General features: G+C 43.6%; 1 protein-coding gene across 16 annotated transcripts in view; it reads left to right on the top strand.

Annotated features, from left to right (window-relative positions):
- fnbp1b (formin binding protein 1b) overlaps positions 1 to 19,573 on the top strand; it is a gene marked incomplete at its 3' end in the record, with an annotated part of 101,696 nt that extends 82,123 nt beyond the window's left edge. For 5 of the 16 annotated variants that reach the window (XM_080755928.1, XM_080755927.1, XM_080755939.1 and 2 more), the window contains exons 11-17: positions 6,784 to 6,798; positions 7,098 to 7,133; positions 10,921 to 11,030; positions 11,788 to 11,920; positions 13,265 to 13,401; positions 13,623 to 13,789; positions 14,685 to 14,863. In XM_080755928.1, coding sequence (XP_080612054.1) covers positions 6,784 to 6,798; positions 7,098 to 7,133; positions 10,921 to 11,030; positions 11,788 to 11,920; positions 13,265 to 13,401; positions 13,623 to 13,789; positions 14,685 to 14,863 — 777 coding nt within the window. Of the gene's footprint in view, positions 1 to 6,783; positions 6,799 to 7,097; positions 7,134 to 10,920; positions 11,031 to 11,787; positions 11,921 to 13,264; positions 13,402 to 13,622; positions 13,790 to 14,684; positions 14,864 to 16,411; positions 16,462 to 18,165 lie in introns of those variants that run through there. The other 11 variants (XM_080755929.1, XM_080755938.1, XM_080755930.1 and 8 more) reach the window with 6 other exon arrangements.
- Between the last annotated feature and the right edge of the window lie 6,672 nt (positions 19,574 to 26,245).

Raw genomic sequence — 26,245 nt, 5'->3', positions numbered from 1 at the left:
TTTAGGAGAACTAACCTTTGTGGCCGCTTGAACTTTCTATGGCAATAGTATTCAACAGGATGAAGAGCCAGAGGGTTTAACCACACCTACCTGTATGACCAACTGGCCTATTTTTGATTCATGTAAAAACAGTTCTACACAAACGTTTTCCGCTCTACCTAAAAATCGGTCGATTGTCATAGAAATTAATGTGGAGAAAAAAACAAGATTTGATGTCATGAATTTATGGATTTTTATTTATTTTTTACTTAATTTAAAATCTGACAACATGTACTGTACAAGGATGTAAGGACACATCCTTGTACAGTACATGTTGTCAGATTCCAATCTGGATACGAAACATAGTTTTGAGGCTTCTAAATGTCGAGTGGCATGGCAGAGGATGAGAGAGAGAGATTCAGAATAGATCATTACAAGCTAGTTTGTCAACAGTCCTCATGCATGCAATGCTTTATTTTTCCCTCAAGACTTCACATCTTGAAAACAGGACTTGTCAGCATAACACGTTTGAGGCTAAACCACCTAAATCCTATATATAATGTGCTTACTTATGAGTAGATCAGTAATTTGCTGAATGTTCACGTATTATGACGTGGCCAGAATTGGGATATAGGATTATAGGATTCAAAGTGTTTAAAGACCATTCCCTTAAGTCTTTGTAATGTATGTTGAAAACACAACTTGTCAGCAAAGACCGTTAGCTTGAAGACCGTAGGAGGAAGGACAGTTTGTTCATTGTGCCAACATCCTGGCTGCTAGGTACAATCTGAAGTTACCACTTTTACGTCACACACGTGTTAAAGGGCATATCTCTGGTGCCGTTAAAACTCAAACTTTTCTTTTGGTTTCTTACTGGTTTCAGTGGGGCGGATCACATGGTTGGTTAGCGTGGTATGAGATGATTTTTTTATTAGTACAAAAAATCATATATAATAATATTGGTTCCTTCCTACAGTACTTCCAAAGTGCACTGTACCATATTATTAGGGACCAGGGGCTTTCACTGTTTGGGAGGTTGGGGCTTTCACTGTGAGACTATGTGTGACTGTGTGTGACTGTGTGTGTGTGCGCGCTCCTGGGGGGGGGGGGGGGGGGGGGAGAGGAGAGAGAAAGAGAGAAAGGTGTAACAATAGAAGCATTTACTGTAAAATAGCACTGCGGTTGGTTTTGTTCTGGGCCAGTGGTTCTCAACATGTGGGTCGTGACCCCCCATGGCGGTCCCCACGTGATTTTGGCAGGGTCCCCAGATGACAGTGAAGTGCCAATTTAAGGACTTTTAAGACCAATTTGATCCCTCAAAAGGAAAAGAACGCACCCCAAATGTAATACTTCAACAGGGCGGGGGTTGAGAACCACTGATACAGTGCAGAGTGATGGAGCTGTGTGTGTGTGTGTGTGTGTGTGTGTGTGTGTGTGTGTGTGTGTGTTCTCTCTGATGACCATTGGAGCTGTGTGTGTGTGTGTGTGTGTGTGTGTGTGTGTGTGTGTGTGTGTGTTCTCTCTGATGACCATTGGAGCTGTGTGTGTGTGTGTGTGTGTGTGTTCTCTCTGATGACCGTTGCAGCAGCCGTCTCCTCGTTCACTCATTTATCACAAAGAGCTCATGAAGAGGACTCTCGGGCGACCTACGTATGCTTTCGAGGCCAGGCAATATGTTGTAAGTGTGTGTGTGATGATGGATGGATGGAGGGATGTGTGTGGGCGTTCGTGTGTGTGTGTGTGTGTGTGTGTGTGTGTGTGTGTGTGTGTGTGTGTGTGTGTGTGTGTGTGTGTGTGTGTGTGTGCGTGTGCGCATGTGTGTGCATCTGTTAGCGCTGCAACTATTGATAATTTCGTTTTCTGCTTTTTCGATGAATCGACTAATCTTGATAATTTATTTCATGTTTTATGTATCAACGAATCCACATGACAATCTTAAAAAAGTTGTCTTGTGACAAAATTAGTTGATATTATTAATCATTTAAGCACTATTTTATATTCTATACGTGCCTTCTAAATTGGTAGTTCTTACACTTTCATGATTTAAAAATAAAAAAGTTCTAAAACAGCAGAAATACAAGCTTGCAGTGAGGCTATGGTTTCTCATTTCAAGTCCAATTAGTCCTCTAGCATTATGTCCACGTGTGTGTGTGTGTGTGACTGTGTGTGTGTGTGTGTGCGTGTGCATGTGCGCGTGCGTGTGCGACCGACCGACTGAGCGAAGATGAAGAGCCTATGTGTGATTGGTTGGTTAAGGCCATGTGCAGCACAGACACTAGACTCATTAATGACAATGCTAGTAGAGAGACTGACCAAACAATTTATCTTTTGACGCGCTTGTGTCTCTCTCTCGGTCGCCCCATCCATCCATCCATTGCTTTCTTTATGGCCGGCCGGGGGAATCACTGAGAGCTTTTTATATTCTCTCCCCACAAAGGAGGCTAGTGTCTGTGACTGTGCTCCGCGCGCGTCACATGGCCGTGACACACACAGCAGGCAGTCAAATGATCAGAGGGAGAGACGATGACATCATCATCCGCCATCACCACACATACAGTACAGTACATGTCCAGGGACGTGCAGAGAGTGTTAGAGAGGGGCAGGGGCTGAAATCCCCTTGGACAAAAATTGGGAAAATAGCAGATCTACAAGCTCTTAGATCAGCTATTTTCGGGGGAGGCAACCCAGCACCCTTTAGCTAGTGGTCTGGAAAGGACAGTTGTTTTACATATGGGGTAAAAGGGGCAGGGGGCTGAATGAAGCCCCCCTTTGTTGTCTTATGTGTGCACGTCCCTGTACATGTCAGCTCCGCTCCGCGGCTTATCGCCCTCTCCCTCCGCGTTTCGTCCCCGTCCCCCCCCCCCCGAAACCAACCTGCTGCTGCCTGGACGACGCTCTCTGCTGCTGAGCTGCTTTACGGGAAGGGAGGGGAGGGGAGGGAGGGAGGCGGGGGGGGTATTCACAGAGTGTCACAAGCACCCCCCCGGGGGACCTGGTGGTTGGGACCGCACACGGAAAAAATCCATTTAACTCCTGACACCTGATTCACACCAGCAGCCTGCAGCGATTAATTTCTAATCGCACTATTCCATGAATGACGGGTCAAGGTCAAGGTCAGGGCCCAATTATTCACAAAAGCAAGGAAGAGCTGGAACTGATTCTCTGTATAACCCCCCCAAAATAAATTGGCAGCCTCCAAAAAAAGAAAAGGTTAGAAGAGAAAGCAAAGAGATTTAAAAAAAACAAGGATTCTCAATTTCTCAGTTTTATAAAATGCCTAAAAGGTGATCGGTGTTAAAATATTCAATACGTGCACGGATAAAAGCACTGACAGAGTCAGTCAATCTCCGATTTAACCCTAAGATAAAGAAAATCACACACGTATAGGAAGTGAGGGACGCGGCGAGGGCAGTATTTATATCAGCCCAGATGACGTCTTTTATACGTTGTCATTACCCTAAACAAACATTAAAATCAATAGACTTGGCTGGCACAATTAAATTACAGGCAGCGCCCCCTCAAAAAGAGCCAGTGCCAACCCAGCACTGCCAGGGACGTTGTGCATGCATAAAGCAGCATGAGGCAGCCTCGTAAAGGAGCTGAGTGGTGATTCAGAGAGAGAGCTGTGCTGCTCATCAAGCCCAGTACAGCCACAGTGTGCCCTCCCTCCGCCCGGCAGCACACAGACAGGGGAAAGATCACTGCATGCCTGTCTCTGGCATATACATCAGGGCTATATAGGCAACCGTATAGGCACGGGGACTCAGGCATGATGCTGTAGGTGTGAGTGGTTTTCTTTTCAAATTCAATATTCAAAACAAGATTACCGTAGTATAATTAAGGCCACTCACATCTACAAATTACATCCTGCACATAATTCTACATTCATTCAAACTGATAATTCTGACTGGTTTATTGCTCTGACTGGGTTATTGAGTCTAATGACAGTACAGTACAGTACAGTACAGTACAGTACAGTACAGTACAGTACAGTACAGTACAGGTTATAAAGGTTGATATGTATATCTTATGGACGTATCAATTGGAAATATTATATTTTGATGTGGTGTCATAATTAAACGTAAATGTTTCTGGCACACTGACTGACTGTCAAACAATGAAACAAATGAAAACATGAGTCTTGATGTGTCAAGAAGGTTGCCGACCCCTGCTATACATTTTAGGTAAGGTAACGGGCCATGCGGTTGCTCAATCTTTAATTAAATCCAAATGGTGTAAAACTTTGTTATCATTATCTGCGGCACTTCCATGGAGCTGTCTTGTTTCTGTCTATCTCAAGTGGTGTGAAGTGTGTATGCTTATATATATATATAGTACACGCATTCTTCAGGCAACAGCAATCTCTGCTCTTCCGCTTTGTCTCGACTGGTCGCAAAAACAAAACACAACTAGCAGTCAAAAAACTAAGCTAAATGGACAACACCCCTCCACATTCTGTTGTTGACAATAGCGATTATATCATCTGTAATGTATTACAAATTGTTAATGCAACAATCCTTTTAATATACAACTAAAAGTATATATAAGTTGGGTCCAGTCTGTGAGCTCTGGTGTTAGGTGAGCTCTTCCAGTGTCTCAGTATCATCCTGGCTGCAGTGATAAGACCTGCATGTTGTGCCTTGGTGGTGCAGCCGGGAACCATTGAACGTTCCTCAACCTTGCGTCTCTGCTTATTGCTGCGCCTCCGCCTCTCGCTGCGCTGGGATGACTGTGCTGCTGGTCGCTCTTCTCCACAGACCACCAGACCCCGCTTTGACCCCCATGACGTGAGCCAAATACCGCTGCTGGTGTGAATTCAGCGTAGGAATATAATAGGATTTTTTAAACGGTGCATGTAGCATTATATGTGGAACTATACTCTGCGCCGGTCCCCCAGTCCTCCTCCTCCTCTTGACTGGCAGGCCAGTTGGTAACATCAGGAGGGGCGCTTGTAATACTTTGAATATTTGGTTTAGCTCTCGATACAGAATTCACCCCTCGAGGGCTTTCTGTGTGCTGCTGCTGCCGGTGTCCCATACATAGTCCTGTGTGATCTGTCTATAGCTGTATATCTCTGTCTGTCTGGGAGATCATAAAAGATTTACACAAATAAGTCCAAATAAGATGGAACGCCATCATGCCAGGGGGTGGAGGTATGTTCTGTCTAAATTGAACTGAAGTCAGTATTGCACTGAGACATCATGGGCTCATTAGAAGATAATTGCCATGTGAGATTCCCAGTAGAGATGAGCATGACGTAAACCGAGAGTGAGACACGCCGTTCTTCTTAATTCTTGGAACCATTTTGAGCTAGATTCATTATTTGTGGTATGACAGTGTCGCATCATGATATAGCCGGATATAGCCGACCTATAAGCTCACAATGCACTGCAGATCACGGACGGCGCAGCGCGTTGTGAGCTCTTATAGGCCTGCTATTTTCAGCACGTGACACCCGTCATATAGGACCGAGCATTGATGTGAGCATTAGGAACGTCTGAATTGCCCTTCGGGGGAAACGCTGAGAGAACATCTTAAAGAGTTTGAGGTGGGGTTAGAGAGGGGTTGGAAGGGGCCACGGGATGTTTACCATTTCAGATGGATGAATCGATTAGTGGACCAAAGTGAATAGAGCTCCTGAGTGCGCTAGCCTGTAAAACCCTAAATGGATCTCATAACATCATCTGCTTATCAGCGGTGAATGGTCCTACAGTATATAACTCCTGCTCTGCTTTTATTGTGTGTTTCAAAGAAAAAACATATGGCATCCTAACAGACTGTATCATTGACATATTAAAATCAAACTCGTTTAACAATTTATTTGGTTTGCGGCCTAATTTTCCATGATTTGCTTTTATTTAATGAGCAGTCATTGCTTCTTTTCAACTTTTTGGTTTTCAATTGCGGGAAGCAGCAAGGACTTTTGACATGTCACAGCTCTGTATACAGTACGGGTGACATTGTTGTCGAGGTAAGTCACAGGTTTTGAACCACAGAGCAGCTTCTCTTCCAGACTACATTGTAGTCTACATTGTAGTCTCTCTGCCCACTGTGAAACACACTGTACTTATAGTGCCCTCTAGTGTCTTCTGCGTGCCACAACAACAACACAGAGGATCAGGGGAGAAGCAATGGGGTACCTCCATCCCTGTCTGTCACACAATGCCACTCACCTCTGACCCTCCATCTCTACTTCTTCATCCACCTGTCATATCTGTTGTCTCCTTCCTATTCTGCCTTCAATGCTTGAGCACTAGACTAGCGAGTTGGACTTTTGGCCAACTCGCCGTTTGCCATTTCTCATTCGTTCAACCCATTCTAGCTGAAATGGTAAACTTCACCAAATGAGAAAAGAGTGGTGGGGGTTTATTGGTTAAATGTAGCCATTCTTTGACTATTTTTGATGATATTGTTAACCGCAATTATGCACTGGTTTGTGCCTAGATTTTGAACAACTTGGTTTAAAACATTTCGAGTTAAAAATTGTTCGAAAAGGATTTGCACAAAGTGGAACAAATAAAATAAATTACACTTCTTCTCTTAGCCTCCACGTCTCACATACCGTAGTCTGTCCTCTTTTCGTCAAATGGTGAAGTTTGCCAAAGGAAATAGTTGTTGAATTCAGTTGATATAACGAATATCCCATGTCTATGTATGTCTACTATTTTATGTGTGCCGTCAAATGACCAAGTTATGCTTCCTTTACATTTCTGATGATGACGTATGTGTCTTCTCTTTGTCTCTCCTTCCTGCCCCGCGCCATTTCTCTACTCTGTCCCCCCGTACCCCAAAACACACGTGAAGCTTTCTCTCAAGCTGGTAAGCATGACCGTTTAACCGCACGACTGAAGCGGCATGACGTTCGCATGCATGTCACGCCCCTCGTTCCCAGTTTAACACATGGTTCATAACGTTTTTTTTGTGTGTGTGGCTTTTTTTTCTTCCAATTATGTTATTAATGTATTCTCCTGTTGCCGTAAGGATGGATTTCAGACCCATGTTGTTGTTGTTGTTGTTGTTTTCATTTGTGCTATTTTATTTTACGTTTGTGTTTCTGTGTTGTGGTGTTGTCTTGTTGTCTCTCCCCCCCCCCCCCAACCTGTGGTCTCTAAATGCAGATCACACTCAATTCCCACGTCCGGAATCTCATTGAGGTGATCAGAGTTATTCTATGTCATATCTGTCCGTCTCTTCTTCTTCTCCTCGCTGTCTTCTACAGTAGTGCAGTTATATCTTCTTCTTTTCATTATCTCTGTGTTTGTTCTGGTCGTTCAAATCGTAGCGTAAATGTGCTGTGAATCGTCTGTATCCGGTGATCACTAATGTTCTTTCCAAAGTGCATGCTGAAATCTGTAGATCATGAGGTTTTAACCCATTTTGGTGTTTCAAGCATTCTGTTATACTTTAGCTATTGAAAAATAGCAGACCTACAAGCTCATAGCGCGCCACCGAGTGGCGCGCTATGAATTTGTAGGTCTGGTATTTTTGAAAAATCGTAAAAATGCGGCACAAATCTTTGAATAGGTATATATTCTTTCAGAGCGAACTTTTTTTTTATTTCGACGTCAGGCCTAAATGGGTTAATACCGTATCTCTAGTACTAGTGTTTTCCTCTTTCAGTGACACCGATGAATATATCAAATGAAATCAGTCTAAACCTGCTAATGACAATAAGCCTGCAAGGAACAGAAAATTATTAATATTTTTTTCATAATAGACAGTCATATCAATCATTTTCATTCATTACCAAGTTAGCTATAATGAAAAGAATAAGTTGACCATACTCGCCAGTAGTTTTAGTTAAAGGGGTTGTGACATTAAAAAAAAGTTTTTTGTAATTTTTCTAATTGCACCCAAAAAACCTGAACTTTTAACATTCAGTAGATTTTCTGTGGTCTGGGGTTTTCTGGCTCAAACAAGTGCTCTGATTTTCCTGCTGACTGTGATGTCACAGTCAGCAAATCCCATATATGACATAGGAATCTGCCAGCAGATGTCACTGTTTTCACTGCAGCTCAAAAGGCTTCACAGACACAGAAAAAATCCCACACCACAGAAAATCTACTGAATGTTCAAAGTTCAGGTTTCTTTTTGGTGTAATTGAGGTCATGGAACATAAAAGAAAATAAATGAAAGTTAATGTCACGAAACCTTTAAAGGACCACATCAACCATTTTCAACCTATCTTCATATCTCACTAATGTCCTCACTGTGAGAACATTTCATTCTGTCTACTCACTCTGTGTCTCAGTGAGAGGCTGTGGACAAAAATCGGTATCTGCAGATACTCAAAATCAAATGATGGGAATCGGATCAGGAGCAAATTATAAACCATGGTCGGGACACCCCTAGTCCACAGCCCACCGCAAAGCCAGTAGACAGAAGTGCTGCCGTCTTTCGATGAGACGACCCGATTATGAAGATAAGGTTGAAAACAGCCGAAGTGCTCCTTTATTTAACTCATTATTGATCAGTCTGATGATGTTAAAAATGAAATATGTAACGTTTACATAATGTCATTTGTTTATGACGTATAATAATCAGTGTCTGATATGGTGTCACCATGTATTTATCATTATCACGTAGCATGTCATTGCGACAGTAAGTGAGCATGTGTCACTCACTGCATGACGAGTGATGAGCTATCTGTTATACGTTGCATGAAGTGATGCATGCTGGGACACGGTGAACGGGGTAAGGTCACCATGGTTACCTGTATGTGACCCCTGACCTCAAGGGCTCTATTTTCGTTCCATGCTAAACCCCTAATCCCTAAACTACTTTGCCTTTTTTAACTATTTAAAAAAACATTTTTGAATAGTTCAACTAGCCAATCTACATCGACAAGTTGTGAGCTTGTTGTGAGGCTATTTAAACTATTCAAAAATGTTTTTCAAAATAGTAAAAAAGGCAAAGTAGTTTAGGGATAAGGATAAGGGGTTTAGTGGTGATGAAAATGGAGCCCCAAGTCTATAGAATCTAAAGCTGTGGTTCCCAAACTGTGGGTATATTAGATTATATATATTAATAGAGACGTCACCGGATTTCTCCTCCCATCCACTTGCTCAAAAGCGCATGAGGCCAAATCGTGAACACGCTGGCCGTTGACTATCATTGCGCCATTTGCGCGCGTTCACGTATGAAACATGGCGTTCACGTGTCATTGTCCCAATAACATGAACGTGCTCAATGATAGTCAACGGCCCAGCGCTGGCTCGAGCTGCAATACCAGATTCGGCCACTATGTCCATTTTGCCTCATGTTTTCCTCTCGGTGACGTCTCTATAATATTTATACTCTAAGGTCGAGGCACACTGGTGCGCCGGCCCGTGAGACAAGTCCTTACATTATTATTATTACTACTACTATTATTACTGTTCAAGTTTATAATATCGTTGCTGTCGGGCAGAAACCTAAATTATATATTTTTCCGTAAATGAACTTGATCATCAAAAGTATAGCAGATCCATAAGCCAAGTGCGAAACGTGGCGTCACGAAGCAACATGATTTGAGTCGATCTGCTATCTTAGCTATTTGTGGACATATGGGTCCCTATCTTGCGCCGCCCCTTACCCCTTATCCTTAAACTTATTTGCAGTTTTTTTACTATTTTGAAAAACATGTTAAAATTTCAAACTAGCCAGTCTACATGGACACGTTGTGAGCTTGTAGATCGGCTATTTGAAGGAAGGAAGGAAGGGCTGGCGTAACATAACCCTAACCCCATGATGTTTCCAATCCAGACAGAAACGGTATCCAAAATATTTTAGCCACCCTATTTTGGGCATGTCAATATAGGCACCCCCAAAATTGCCAATTTACAAACTCACAACATGTCATAATGGGATGTTTTGGGAGTTTGTAGATTGGGCATTTCGCTATTTTGGAAAAGTTTAACTTGTTTTTTGTTTGATTGATTGATGAGATCGATAGAGAGAGGCTACCACAGTTTGAAAACCACTGACCTGATCTGCAGTACAGCATATTGTTTGATTTCACTGTCAAATGAATCGTGGTGTCCTAACCTATCCAGTCCAAAGCACTACAGAGCTGTTTCAGAGCCAGTGTTAATTAAACTCATGTAACATTTTCTTCACTAATACTATTAGTGCAGTATACAGTACGTCACAAGAAATACATGTAACAGTTTAATTCCACGATAGCCTTTCGGGGGTTTTCAGTCAAAAAGAAATCCCAACAACCACCGTCTGACTCGCTGACATTCTTCAAAAGCATATTGTGAACCACATGGTACGAGGTTTGGTAGCTCAACAAAGATTTGGACAGAGATCTGAGCAGTATGACTCATCGTTTTAAGATGGATGGTTTCTCGTCAGGAAATATAATAGGCCCACGCTAGGCGTGCCAAGACCACTCGCACTCAGACAAGCTTCATTTTTTAAGCAGGCACAGTCATCCTATTAGAAAAACGGTTGGACAGCGAATACTGTATCCATTAACCATAATTGGAAATACTGCATGACAGGATGTATATGCAATATTTTGTCTATACATTTACTGAGAGTGCTGTGGTCCAGGCTTGGGGCTGAATAGGTTAGCAATTTCAATATACAGTAAAGTAGTAAACATATACAGTACAAGCCTCAGTAAGTGTGTGTGTTTGTGTGTTAGAGATGTGCTGCCCTATGCCCTTCAGTGTACTCTGAGATATGCACACACACACACACACACACACACACACACACACACACACACACAAAAGAAACCATAGAATACAAATCATTTAATAATGATTTGCAGAGTTTAACTACCTCAACCCAGTTGGTAAGTATACAGCATAGAGTTGAAGTGGTAAAAGAGTCGGGGAAATAGTGCACCTAAATTACACTACACTTCTACACGACATGTAGAACTTCATTTATCCGCTGTTACCTGATGTCGGATTTCTTTCTTTCTTTCTTTCTTTGGTCTCCTCTCAGGGTTCTGGACCAGAGGACTTCAGTCACCTGCCTCCAGAGCAGAGGAGAAAGAAGCTTCAGAGCAAGATAGATGAGCTGAACAAAGACACCCATAAGGAGACGGACGCCAGGTAAGATACCAGTACCAGTACCATCACATGACATGGTACCAGTACCATCACATGACATGGTACCAGTACCATCACATGACATGGTACCAGTACCAGTACCATCACATGACATGGTACCAGTACCAGTACCATCACATGACATGGTGTTGGACCTAATAAGACATCCATAAGGGTTAGCTACCAGTACCACACTACCATCACAGGACCATTATGTGTTCAGCATCTGAGTCACGGACCACCAATTGATGAGATATAGCCTCTCAGACCCAAAACGTAGAATATTTTGTTGTTGTTGAGGGCGGGGTTAGCAAAAGGGCCTTTTTGTGTGGAGTTTGCATGTCCCCCCCCTCCGTGTCCCCTAGGGTAGGTACCCTCACAAAAACATGCAGTAATCCTGGTCTCTAAACTAAACTCTCTAAACTACCCCCTCGCCAGCCGGGGCGCCTGATATGATGATAATTATGATGATATGATGGAGGGGAAAGGAACTAGCCGGAATAATGTGTTCCTTCCACGCGCTACGTCTGGCCAGGGAAACTCCCCCCTGTCAGGTGAAAAGAAGCAGCTTGGACTCCTCATGCATAGAAGGAAGCATGAGGTCAGTCCACTGCCCCCCCCAGGTTGGCAGAGGAAGTGTAGCGCCCAGGATTACATTAGATAATTGACACTGGGTTGCAAAATCGTGCGATAAAAATGTAGAGAAAAAACAACAACAAATCACAGACTTTTAATTCCCGGTCCTTTTCCCCTCCTATAGGGACGCCCTGGCCAAGATGAAAGACGTGTACGAGAAGAACCCCCAGATGGGAGACCCCGCCAGCGTGGACCCGCGGCTAGCGGAGGTCGGACAGAACATCGAGAAGCTCCAGTTTGAAGTGCAGAAGTTTGAAGTGAGTATATAACGTCACGTCACGTTGGCCCCACATCTGCATCTCATTTCTGCTGGATGTGTTTGTGTTGGCAGGGGAGTCCTGTTTGGCTTATCGGAGACAGTAAATAACGAGGACTTCAAAACAGCCGTCGTCCTCTGTCTCTCTATACTCCAGGGTGTTCCAAGGCATCTGGCTGCCCTTCCTTATTAGGAGAACGCTCACTGCCGCCGCAACGCATGTGCTGCGTTCTCCCTGTGAGCTGGGGCCAGCTGGGCTTTATAGGCAACAAAAAAAACCTGCAGGGAAAGAGGCAGTGGTGTGACATAACGAAGTGCAAGTACTTTGTTATAGTGTGCAAGTAGTTCTTATTTTTTATGTTTTTTTGTGGCTTTCGCCTTTATTTTATATATATTTTTATGGAGGGACAGACAGTAGCCTGACAGGAAATGGGGAGAGAGATGGGGGGGGGAAGACCAAGGGGCCAGTGAGGCACTCCAACGTTGAAGCGCTGGGCCCTAGTGGTAAGAGGAAGGACTGCAGTCGGACCCGTGGATTCATGACGAAACCCTGTGCAGCTGGGCTTTAACATTGAGCGCTCGGTTGCACTTCCGCATTGTGTGTTTATCAGGATCTGTTCTATACTTTACTTGAGTGTATTTAAAATGTCTACTACATTAACTTTAACCAGCTCATACAAGTCATATGGGGCGGCAGTGGCTCAGGAGTAGAGTGGCCGTTAGAGTGGCCAGAAGGGAAGCACAAGGTTCCCGGTTCGATCCCTGTGGGTTTCCCCCAGAGTTAGTGTCGAAGTGTCGTTGAGCAAGACTCTGAACCCCTGATTGCTCCCGATGTGCATGTTGCTGCCTTGCATGGTTTCCTCCGACATTGGTGTGTGAATGCGTGTGTGAAATGGGTGAATGTAATGCACAATCTATGTAAAGTGCTTTGGATAAAAGCTCTATATAAAATGCACCATTTATCATTTATACCAAAGGCTTTTAAAATGATACCCAATGCCTCCCTGCTTGGAACCTGGACTGGGGGCAAGTCTGGGGGCAAAATTCGACCGCTCGTTACTTGCTACAGCATAAAGTTAAACTAGGATCACAATATCGTATAAATCTCAGTCTCTACGATATTGGACAACTGAAAGGACTGTGCCGTATTCGTGAGAGAACACTTGGCTCCCTCCATGAGTTGAGGGTGACATAATTATCTCCCTGAAGATCACACAGCCGAACCGGCTTTTACATAGTCTTCATCTCTGGGAAACGATGATGTGGATGAACGTCATAATAGTAAGACTGCCAAAAAGCTACAACCTTAGTTGTTTAAGATGCACGTTTGTGTTTTGTATTTCAGGGCTGGTTAGCGGAGGTGGAAGGCAGGATGCCGTCTAAGAGCGACGCCCACCGGAGACAAAGTGGACTCTATGAGACGCAGAACAGCAACAGCACGACGCCCGTGGGCAATAACAACTGTGCCCAGGACAGAGAGAGGTATAGGATTAGGATATACACGCACGCACACATGCACGCACACACACACACACACACACACACACACACACACACACACACACACACACACACACACACACAATCGGTTAGTTCGATTAACTGTTGCATCCCTATTGTTTCTTTTCAGAAGATTACGCCATTATATTCCTAAATGTTGTTGTTTTTTTTAACACTGTTATGGTGTTTGTTTGTGTTTTGAGCAGCCCGGATGGCAGTTACACAGAGGAGCAGAGTTCGGAGACTCAGGTGAAAGTCAACGCCAACCCCGCCCTCCCTACCTCCAGCACGCCAGAGTTCGACGACGAGTTTGACGATGAAGAGACCCTACCCACCATTGGCACCTGTAAAGCCCTGTACCCGTTTGAAGGTAGGCCTAGAGACCCTACCCACCATTGGCACCTGTAAAGCCCTGTACCCGTTTGAAGGTAGGCCTAGAGACCCTACCCACCATGGGCACCTGTAAAGCCCTGTACCCGTTTGAAGGTAGGCCTAGAGACCCTACCCACCATGGGCACCTGTAAAGCCCTGTACCCGTTTGAAGGTAGGCCTAGAGACCCTACCCACCATGGGGACCTGTAAAGCCCTGTACCCGTTTGAAGGTAGGCCTAGAGACCCTACCCACCATGGGCACCTGTAAAGCCCTGTACCCGTTTGAAGGTAGGCCTAGAGACCCTACCCACCATGGGGACCTGTAAAGCCCTGTACCCGTTTGAAGGTAGGCCTAGAGACCCTACCCACCATGGGGACCTGTAAAGCCCTGTACCCGTTTGAAGGTAGGCCTAGAGACCCTACCCACCATGGGGACCTGTAAAGCCCTGTACCCGTTTGACGGTAGGCCTAGAGACCCTACCCACCATGGGCACCTGTAAAGCCCTGTACCCGTTTGAAGGTAGGCCTAGAGACCCTACCCACCATTGGCACCTGTAAAGCCCTGTACCCTTTTGAAGGTAGGCCTAGCCAGTGTTTTTTTTGTCGACTAAGACGAAAAATGTTCGTCGACTACCTTTTTTCACGGACAAAAGCTGAATGGAAACTAAATTTAAACTAAGCTATGATGACTAAAACTAAGACTAAATATATTATTATATAGGACAATTTCGTCAACAAAAAAAAACTAGACTGAAATGTTAGGAAGGGACTAGTGGACAAGAGATCCAGTACGAGATCAAGTACGAGATCAAGTCCTTTTACACTTGGTTGCATGCTGAAAATAGCAGATCTACAAGCTCACAACGCGTCGCACTCTCCTTCTTTGCCTCCAGGTAAAAATGAAGGCACCATCTCCGTGACGGAGGGCGAGCTGCTGTACGTCATCGAGGAGGACAAAGGAGACGGCTGGACGCGAGTCCGCCGGAACGAGGACGAGGAGGGATACGTCCCCTCGTCCTACGTCGAAGTCTTTTTGGAAACCAACGCCAAAGGTGCTATGACATACATTTAACTCCCAAACATTCTTTGTTCCTTAGATTATTTTCTTCTTTTACCTGTGAGTCAGAAAATGGATCCTTCTCTTTCCTGGACGTGATTTCCGATAAGAGAATGCGATCACAGAATTCCCCGACTTCTTCCTGTCTTGTCATCGACAACGATGGACCAATCCCATCTGTCCATTGGGCCTGTACGAAAGGCAGTTGGATTAGGTGGGGTTAGTTGCAGCTGGAGTTTAATATTAGTATCCTGAATTTGCATTGCTGTTACAACAGAGGTGCCCAAGCTTGTTAGCTCGTCGAGACCCCAAAGACAATTTCTGTTTCCTTTCCGGTATCCAAATATGAGTTCATCAACCTATAGGCTCCATTTCAAAAGCTGTGAAAATGTACGAATCTACATAACAAGCTCACAACGTGACGCACCCTGCAGCGACATGGTGAGTTTGCAGATGTGCTATTTTCGCTATTTCTTAGGAAACGTTAAAAAAAAATGGGTGTGTTTTAAACCACTGTATTACAACATTTGGCGATGTCCCAGAAAACACTAGCCTCGGTCGCAGGCGTACACTTATCTGTGAAAAGAAAAGCCTGGTCACAACGTAAGGCAGAAAAGCTATCGGCGGATGTATCCTCCGGAAACAGCCGTCAAATGTATTTCCCCCGGATACGATATTTTCCCGACCAATCACAACAGTTTTCATTCGCGGAGAATGAAAACTGATTTGTAAAGCATCAACGTAATTTCCTTGGGCAATACTTCCGCTGATAGTCTTTTCAGCGTATAGGTCTTGCCCAGGGTGAGAAAACACTGAGACGAGCCTGCTGTCCGCTAAGTGAGAAGAAGAACTGATAATGGACCTTTTTATCTGGAGAATATAAGTCATATGCACTGCAGTGTCACCTAGTGGTCACAGAAGATAAGACAAGGCATAGTGTAGTTTAACCTTAATGCTCGCCCACTGACAGCTGTAAATATTAGATACACATTTTCAGCGGGAGTTTTGTCTCCGATTTCTACGCAGAGCCTGACATGTTAGGTCAGTGGAACGTGGCTTATTGTTTGTATGGTCCACGACGTCTTATGAGCCACTGAATTCACTCATTGTATGAATAATTATGCTGAAACGATCAAGTCACTGATCAAATCAACGATCGATCGACAATAATGTGTTTCCCTTGTTTGCTGTACCTAATAGGAAAGCATGCCTGTTGTGCAATGTGAAATCGTGCAAACAGAAAAAGTAATTTGAATATTATGTAATATACGGTATATATATATATATACATTATGAAAAAAATATTTTTGTAGGCTATAAAAAAAAAGACTGCTCCCACTCATAAGTAGTGTTGCATGCTACAGTATAGCTCAGTATTAGTGCTGGTAGACATTAACAATTTATTGTTACGTTGTTTTTTACCCTTACTTAATGGTTAGTCTCTTGAAATAATGGATACAGAAAATGTCATGTAATGAATGGGCCAGCTAAACAAAAGTCTTTCTTTTTTGCAACTAAAGCCATTGCATTTGGTAATGCTAGTGTTGGGCTGTGTTTCTGCAGGCCCATAAAGGAATACAGGAGTGAGAATTAGCTGTACTAAAACTCCCATGGTGAGATGATCAGGTTTATTCTGACATGCAGGACATGCTCATCATGATGTCTGAGGCTCTATTGTGGTGTCCTGCATGTGTGGTGGAGGGCTGCCTCTGTGTGCGTGTGCGTGTGCGTGTGCGTGTGCGTGTGTGTGCGTGCGTGCGTGTGTGTGTGTGTGTGTGTGTGTGTGTGTGTGTGTGTGTGTGTGTGTGTTTGAAAGCATGATCTGTGTGGAACGCGCTTTATGGTCTTATTGAGTTCGGCGACATTCCTTACCATTTAAAATGTCTGCAATGTTACAGCGTGATTTAGGGGCTGTGTCCACCAAGGCCTTTCTCTCCCCCAGCTGATAAAACGCCAAGAAGGCGCTCACCTGAAAAACACTTCCAAAAATATATTTCAGTTCTCAGCAAAGCAAAGCAAATAAAAGTATCGGGACCAGCACGCCTCCATGCTGGATTACCGGCCTAGGTGCCGCGGCCCAGGCCAGGAAAATGAATCTTGTTGGACATGCTACCCTTAATACTTTGTTGCACTACAACATTGCAATGCCTAAAATAGCAGATATACAGGCTCGGGGTCGCGGACGCGACAGATTGTGAGCTGTAGGTCTGCTTATTTTTAGGCGTACACCATCATCTGGCGATGGAACATAAATTAGGCATATATCTCTCCTGATTTATTTTTGAGGAGTTGTTTGATTTCGACGTGTATATAGGCTGAGATCTGTCAAACTGTTTTCACATTACAAAACTGCTCATTTTGCTTTCTGCCACAGCTCATGGTTCAAGTTGGAAATATCATTTTCATTTCACCATTTCACACTGAGCACTATAACTATAGAACTATACTGTATACAACAATAAGCTAATAGTTTAAAAAAAATCGTTCTAAGTCAAGCGGATGGCAGAGTTCACACCACAGTTATAACAAACACAATGTAGTGCTCAGTGTGAGCGGCCCCTTTGTGGAGGATGTGCCGCGCGCATGCTAGCCCATTTTGTGATAACATGTGCTTAATCAGCATGTCGTGACAGGTTCAACTGGGTTGTCGTTTATAACGTGCATTTCATGCCAGACCATAAACCAGAGCAGAATATGCCGAATTGATTAACCCATTTTTGACTATTGAAAAATAGCAGATCTATAGGTCTGCTATTTTTTTTTAAATCGTGAAAATATTTATTTAGAAGATTATTTTTAAATTTTGAGGTCAGGCCTAAATGGGTTAAATTGATTGATTTTTTTTTTGCTCATGGTACAATAACTGCTAAACAAAACAATATTGTCAGTTTTCACCTAGTTGTGAACAGATTACGTGTACCTCGCTGATACCATGGCATCATTCATCCAAAAATACTTTAACCACTGAAACCTTACTTTGTTGACGGGAGTGACGCAAGGGTCTATATTCATTTTATTTTCCCCCCACCAAATCTACAGTATTTGCCGGAATTAGCCGCTCTACAAGCTCAAATCGTGCCACGCTGTGAGCTTGCAGTTCTGCTAATGTTCGCCCCCTGAACAGCGGGGCGCGCTAAAGGGTTCACGTGGTTAACGCAATGCAATGAAACTGCTTTTCGTCCTTCATTTCTATATATCTGTCTGAATAGCTTTTGGGTTGCTGTGATTTTAAACTTGATTTCCTATATCTAACTTTTTTTTTCTTTTTGTCATTCTTTTTTTTTCTTTGTTTTTCTTTTCCCTTTTCTGATTTGCAGATTCCTTAAAAGAGTGAGGCTGGATGAGGACTGGCAGGGCAAGCAGCCTCTGGGAGAACCCGCCGTGCTAAAGTCAGAGAGACAAAGTGAACCATGAACACATTGATTAAAGCATCTCTCAATTTACAAACGATTTACAAACATCGACATAGTATTACGCTTCTCCTGTAAACGTCGCTGGCATGAAGTGACGATGAAAGAAATTCCCTCCAAATTTTGTTTTAGCACCGATAACCTTTCCGTACTCATAACACGTGTACAACAACAATCACACGCACCACAAACAATATAGATTTTTTGTCTACGTTGTCTCATGCAAAGCTTGGCATCTCGATGCAACCTGACTCCGCTTGGGCTACCGTGTGTTGGCTCTCTGTCTGTCTGTCTGTCTGTCTCGCTCTCTCTCTCGCTCTGAGAACCTACCGTGTGTTGGCTCTCTGTCTGTCTGTCTGTCTCGCTCTGAGAACCTCTGCCCTTTACCGCTTCTCTCTCTCCTCACCTTTTTCCCCAACAACACACTCATGCACATGGAGTAGGCAGGGTGGGGTCAGACATTACAATCAGGACGTTGGGACCGACTGGAGACAGACCTGAATAACTCTGTTCAAATATAACCAGGCGGTTGTGGGTTTTTGGTCTGTTGGATCAGTGATTCGAAACCTTTATTCATTTCAAGGACCCCCAGTTAGATTTGCATTAGGCCACGGACCCCCATTTGATACCACTGTTTGTCGCTGGGACCCCCAATCTACGCTGTCAAATCTGCCAGTGGGAATTTAACTGTTACGAACTGAACCAGTTCTAGAACCAGAGTTATAGACCTGTAAAGGTCTGTTCGGTCACGGACGCAGACTACTGGTCACTGATTAAATGGCACTGCTGACCCATCTAGGAGTGGAATCAAAACTGCAATCCATAACGTTCTTGTCCTACGTGGGGATTTGATCCCAGGCAGCACCGAGCGAGCAAGTTGCCGTTTGCCGTTTGATTGAGCCGACTCAGCGCCATTGGAGTTGTGACCCGATAAGGACAGAATAGTGAATCATGTTCTGGCGAGAGCATTTGCTCCGACTGCCACTCAAAGTAGCTATTGGCCAATCACAGCGTGTCCTTGCACAAGTTGTGTAGGGTTTCGAATAACGCTGCTGAGCTAATAATGCTTCATGCGGTACCTCTTGAGTAAAAACCACTAAAATGCAACTTACAGATTCTTATCCAGAGAGCGACTTACAAGTATGAGATCCAAATAGGTAGAGTAAGTGTGAACTCTAGTCCAACAAACAAGGTAAATGGTCACATAAGTAGAGTGTAAAGAGAACAATCTAGTGCCTCAAAGAAAGTAGGATACAATGAACCTAAACAATATGTTAAAATAAAATAAAATAAACATTCTGTGGTAAAAAAAAAATGGATATCTGCATAGTAAACTAGCCTTTGTCAAAAAGAACTAAACAAAAAAAGGTAACAACAAAAGAGTCTGAAGAGGTGCAGTCTTCAGTCGAGAGATTGGGAGCAAGTCTGCAGTTCTGACTGCAAGAGGGCGTTTATACCACAGTTTGGGAGAGAAGAGTCCAGGACGCGTGGAGCGTTGTCCAGGGAAGCCTCGGACAGTGTTCCTACAGTATGTTAGCTGGTCTAAGAGAGCTGGATGGCTTGTAGGTTTTGATCATGCCTTGAAGGTTTGGTGGGGGGGGGGGGGGGGTAGAAGAACAGGCAGGCCAAGTACAACCACCGCAGTTGTGTTAGTTATATTAGTTATAACATACCGTTTCCATACAGTATGTTATAACATACCGTTCCATACAGGTTGGTCAGTTATATTGATAGTTATAACGTACCGTTCCATATTGTTAGTTATAACATACCATTCCATACAGGTTGGTCAGAATAACATTTTATTCACGTTAAAGGAAGTTATGGATTGCAGCTTTTAAGGCGACCTACCATTCATTCCACTCACAAACATAGCTCTATAATCACCAGGTTTTGTTTCGTGTGCGTGCGTGTGTGCTGTGCTCTGCTGTGCGTGCGTGCAACTCGGTGAGGATCTTGGTATTGTGTGTTTCACTGACTGAATCATGCCGTGCATATTTTCCACATCGACCACAACAACTCCCCCTGACTTTGGAGTCCATCCATTCCATACTGGGACTGGTATCCGGTCTCATAGTGACTGGTCTGGGACAGTGTTGTTTTTGGCCGTTTTTCTTTTCACTCGCTAAAAATAGCGGATCTACAAGCCCATAACGCGTCGCAGCGCAACGCGTTGTGAGCTTGGAGATCTGCTATTTTCAGCATGCAACTAATTTTAAAATGACTTATACTGGATCTCTTGTCCACTAGTCCCTTCCCAACATTTTAGTCTAGTTTTTATTTGTTGACGAAATTGTCAATACTGTATATATAGTCGACGAAATCAACACTGGTCTGGTCTGGGAGGAGCAGGAACACTTTAGAACACGTCTGAGGTCATTCGAGCTTTTGTGTTGCACTCCAGACAGTTTCTAAGTTGCTCGATTCAATATTTAGATATTTAATATTCATTCGATCGGACACGAAAACCCTCATTCACTATTTTATTGTGCTAATATTATGGGTTATAATGTTGCATCCAGGAGTCCCATCCATGCATGAAGTCTATGCATGAGATATTGAATCAAAACTGTCCGGGGTGCGCAACAAAACGTTAACACGGCCCTAGAAGTGTTTCACGGTGTATTAACCCCCCTTTACACTCCATCATCTTACGACGGCGTCAGCTTGTAAGGTCAGCTCATTTCCGGGCAAGCGATACCGCCGTGTATAACGACGTATGCATCAAACTTCATCGTCACTCTCACCGGTGTCACCTTCCTCTCGGACTCACACACACCTCATGCATCTCCTTTCCTAAGCGCTTTGTCAGTTTGTCACCTTCTGGTGTCACCTTCCTCTCTGGGACTCTCACACACCTCACGCATCATCTCCTTTCCTAACCACAATCTCTCTCCCCTCTAGCGTCTTGTTGTTGTATTATGATGGGCTGCTTTGAGCACTGTACAGCGGCAGTGTGGTCGTTTCCAAATTCTGCATGCTTGCCCTGTCTCCTCCTCCACCCCTCTGCTGTCGGCCCAGGGTGGTCGTGGCTGACTTACAGTGCCGCGTTGCCACCGACGACCGGCCTTTCTGATTCAGTTAACCCCCCCCCCCCTCATTTGCCTGGTCACTCACCTTCTTAATTAACCTGATACGCCACCTTCCTGGTTCCGTGCCTGTGGTTGATTTTTATTATTTTCAAAGAAAGCTCTTATTGTGTCATTATAACAGTGAGTAAGTCATGCCCTCCCAGTATTACCCAGCTTAAAGCTGCAATCCGTAATGTTTAGGTCCGGGTCCTGGGACTCGAAACCCATCCGGACCAACATTTCTACAGTTGCGTTAAGCCTCGCGTAGCGATGCTAATATCACTGCGTGGATATTTAGTCTCGTCCCTCTCAGTGTTAGATTTTCTCTCGCAATGTCCCGCCCCCATATTTTAATACTGGGCCCTGGTTGGTTATAGCCTGGTTCCAGACGAATCTGGTTGGCTCGTCACCACTTCGGCCGTGAAGTCCTCCCACTATTGAGAGGGGCCAGACTTGGGCAGATGAAAGGCTGGCTACACGAGGCTAGAGACCATCTACAACAACCACTATTGGACATGTGCTAGAGAATGTCTGGAACACAGTCAACAACGTTTTATTCACTAAAATAAGTTATGGATTGCAGCTTTAATCTCGTTACTCTTAACTAAGCAAATTGACGTTAGAGGTCCGACAATGTCTTTTTCTCTCTCTCTCAATTGTGCTGTGATTGGACGGGACTCGGGAGGGTTATGAATGTGTCAGGCTGTGATCATCACACAGTGACACAGTGTGGTTGTGATAATGTCAGACTCAGCAGTGTCCGACTCCCGTTTGTGTTGAAAAGCAGACGGTTTGGGATAGTTTACAGTTATCAATTATCACAGGTGTGTCAAATGTCTCCGTAATGCCCCCTTAACCCCCCCCCCCCCCCCCCCCCACGCGCTCGCTCGCTTCTATCCGATGCTTTAGTATGGTCTGTTTACTGCTGTCTACCGACACTGTATGTGAAAAATATGCCGTGATTCACTCCCACGCAATGTCACGTGACTGAAATAATTAAGCGAGGCACAGTTCTCAATTTTGGGCCTTAAAACCACTTAAACCCTATTATACTTTGTTGAGCGGAGTGACTATAGGCTGGTACGCTCGCTCCTTTTTTTCCCCCCGGCGTCTACAACAAAGCTCTTTGACGAAAATGGCCACTCTACGAGTCCACGGCGTGTGGCGTACAGTAGCTCGTACGTCTGAGCGTGTGTTTTCTTCGTCAAATGTTTGCTAGGGTTCTAGTTTTTATGTTACCACTGCAATTGAAAAACAATGCTGATGTCATCTGTGGTACCAAAAAAAAGGATTTTAGACGTGATTTTTCAGCTTTGTTTGGGGGCAAAGAGAGATTCTGTCGAGACTGCAGATACTATTATGTCCACTGTTTCCCTATCTCAAAAGGCACATAAGGTTAACATTTGTATTTCATTTTTTGATGACATTTGGGTCGAAGAAATGTTTCGCTTTTTAAGTTTTAGTGTAGTTTTTAAGCTGGAAAAAAACATTTGCACCTGTTTTTTTTGTTTCTTTTTTTTAATACCAGCAACTTGATCTGCCTATCCTATGTTGGACTGAAATCCCTTAACTGCAAATATGTGTAATAAATATTTTTCTGTTTTGTTTTGATTTAAAAAAGAAATTAAGCCGTTCTCGTCTCCGTAAGTATTTTAATACATTTATTTTTAAATGTAGGCTATAGGACTGAATACTGATCGACATTAAAGTGTCAAATCTGGAATAAACAGTGAATCGGTTGGTCTCTGTGGTTAACATGGGTGCAACGACTAAATGCAAACACCTGCTTCCTAATTCCGGCAGGGAATCAAGTCCGAGAGCCCCAATTTGAGCTTTTTTCGCCCCTTCCACCCTTATCCTTATCTGTGAATACATATGAAAAAAGAAAAGCCACTTATTGTGTCAATAATAATAATACAAAATCGAATATTCGTAAGAGTCGAATCATTTCAAAGTTGGTGAGATGGATCGGAGAACATTTAGGTGAAGCACACATACCGAGTATATATGTAAGAGCGGTGACTTTATGCAGTAAAAATGCACCATTTGTAACTCTGGGAGTGTACGAATGTGACCAAATGGGTCCATTTGGTCACATTCGTACACTCCTCAGAGTTTAAATTAACTCGCAAATCTTGACAGTGTACAGACAGCCACGTCTACCAATGTTTAGCCAGTTCACCGGAGAATGAGGCTTTATCTGTACAGAAGAAATGGCTTATTGGAATTAGAGAAAATATATGAATATATAAATACATTTTAAACTAAGAAAAAAAAGAAAAACATCTATTTTAACTATTGAAGTTATACTGTTACCTTTTCTGCTTTGCTAAGTAAAGACTTGTTTTTTTTTTCTGTCTCTTTTTATTTTGTTTTTGTAAAGTCTACCAAATGGTGTGTTTTTGCACTTTTCGTTTTGTGTTCCATTTGGTAGCCAATGCTTGTGTTTTTTGGAGCACTGAATACTTTGTATTGTGTTAACTGTGCCAATTAAATATACTTGGTAAGCAGACAGTCGTGTGTTATGGTCATTTTCTTTCCATAAGATACACAAGAAATAGCCATAATCACACACTCGGGCACCTCCCTAGGGAGGTCCTCGAGGGAGGAGACCCCGGGGCAAACCGAGGCGCAGTTGGAGGAAATACATTTGACTCACTGGCCTTGGAACGTCTCGGAAATAATCCCCCAGGAAGAAGTCACTAATGTTGCTCTGGAGAAGGAAGTCTGGAGCACTCTGGTGGAGCTGTTGCCCCCCGCGACCCGACTACGGATAAGCGGTTGAAGATGGATGGATGGATGCGACACACCAGGCCTGGACTATCCACTTATGTTACAACGGGGGCGGGGGAGAGGGCAAGTAAAAACCTCCTTATTAGGGAAAAAAGAACACTAAAAACAGCAGTACAGAGATGGGGAGTCACTGAACAAACACTCAGACTCAGTATAGCAATGATTACCATCAGAACTTTTTGTTTTATGACTTAGGCCAGGGATACTCAAATAGATTTACCTGTGGGCCACATTACAAAAATGGCAAGGGGCCAGGGGCCAGTAGATAAAATTACGACATTAATGATACTTGATAACTTCTCTCTTTCAATTGCTTTATTTTCGCAAAATGTATCAAAGTACAATGTGCATGCACACAATATGTAAATAAATAAATGTGTTACATTTTCTTGCATAAACACAAAGAGCTGTTTCCATAACTGCACAAATTATTGCACATAACATGAGTAGCTGTTATAATAACATAATAACATAACATGAGTAGCTCTTTGCCTGCCTGCCTGCCTGCCTGCCTGTCTGTCTGTCTGACCATGAGTAGTTATTTGTCTGTCTGTCAATGAGTAGCTGTCTTACTGTCTGCCTGTCTATGAGTAGCTGTCTGCCTGCCTGTCTATGAGTAGCTGTCTGTCTGCCTGCCTGCCTGTCCAATTGTCCATGAGTAGCTGTCTGTCTGCCTGTCTGAGTAGCTGTCTGCCTGCCTGCCTAATTGTCCATGAGTAGCTGTCTGTCTGCCTGTCTATGAGTAGCTGTCTGCCTGCCTGCCTAATTGTCCATGAGTAGCTGTCTGTCTGCCTGTCTATGAGTAGCTGTCTGCCTTCCTGCCTGTCCAATTGTCCATGAGTAGCTGTCGGTCTGTCTATGAGTAGCTGTCTGCCTGCCTGCCCAATTGTCTATGAGTAGCTGTCTGCCTTCCTGCCTGCCTGTCCAATTGTCCATGAGTAGCTGTCTGTCTGTCTATGAGTAGCTGTCTGCCTTCCTGCCTGTCCAATTGTCCATGAGTAGCTGTCTGCCTGCCTGTCCAATTCTCCATGAGTAGCTGTCTGTCTGCCTGTCTATGAGTAGCTGTCTGACTGCCTGCCTGTCCAATTCTCCATGAGTAGCTGTCTGTCTGTCTGCCTGTCTATGAGTAGCTGTCTGCCTGTCTGCCAGCCAGCAAGTTGGTTAACAGAAAATAAATTGTTATGGCTGAGTAAAATAAAATACAATAAACACAATTTGCCTGAAAATAGATTACCCAGCTATGACCTTTTTCATGAAAAAAAATGAGTAGTGATTTATTTTCGTTCGAGTAATAGTACAACTCTAATAGTATTACTTATAATAATGTAATTAAAGATAACTTCATTCAGATTTATATCATATATGGTTGTAATGGGTGTTTTCACATGTCCCATTTCACGAGCTCAGACCAAGGAGAATCCTTTGCTCATTATGTGAACGCTCCAAAAGCACACAGACGCCTTTGAAGTGACCCGAACTCAGACCACGTCACGAGGAGGTCCGAGTTCTGTTCGTTTTAACATAAGCGTGAACAAAACGTGCTCCAGGTTTACATTTAAAAAAAGTATCAATATCACAATGTAGAAATACTCCGTCATAAGTAAAAGTCTGGAATTCAAAATTAACTTCAGTAAAGTATTGGTATCAATTCAAAATGTGCCTAAAAGTACCAAAACTAACCACCGAGTGGCACAATCGACAGTTGAGGACAGAGATTATAATTTAACCTTTTTTTAATTCAAGGACTCCCAGTTTGATATGCATTAGGCTCCAGATCCCCATTTGATGCAATAGTTATCTCTGGGACCCCAGTGAGTCAACGCCGTAAAATCTTCAGTGTTTAACTCTTGATCCAAATGGACGAAAGTAAAATAAGAAATGGGATTCATATAAAAGTGGACTGCAGGATAGAAGTAACATTGTTTGCCATCTAATCCTGTAAGTACGGTCAATACAATGGAGTGAATGGGAGTGAGCTTCTGCTCAATATCCAGACTTATCAGCCATGGTATATGCTTTGTTGAGCTGTCCGCCATGGACCCTGTTACAAACACTCCATTTTGACCCCCGGATGGTCCACAGACTGAGAAACAGTGACAAAGACACAATTCCCAATGGCAAAC

Source organism: Protomyctophum bolini (assembly GCF_963924005.1).
Source record: "Protomyctophum bolini genome assembly, chromosome: 22".
NCBI classification, from domain to species: Eukaryota; Metazoa; Chordata; class Actinopteri; order Myctophiformes; family Myctophidae; genus Protomyctophum; species Protomyctophum bolini.
Note: the sequence above shows the minus strand (reverse complement) of the source record. Positions and strands in the feature narration are given on the sequence as shown.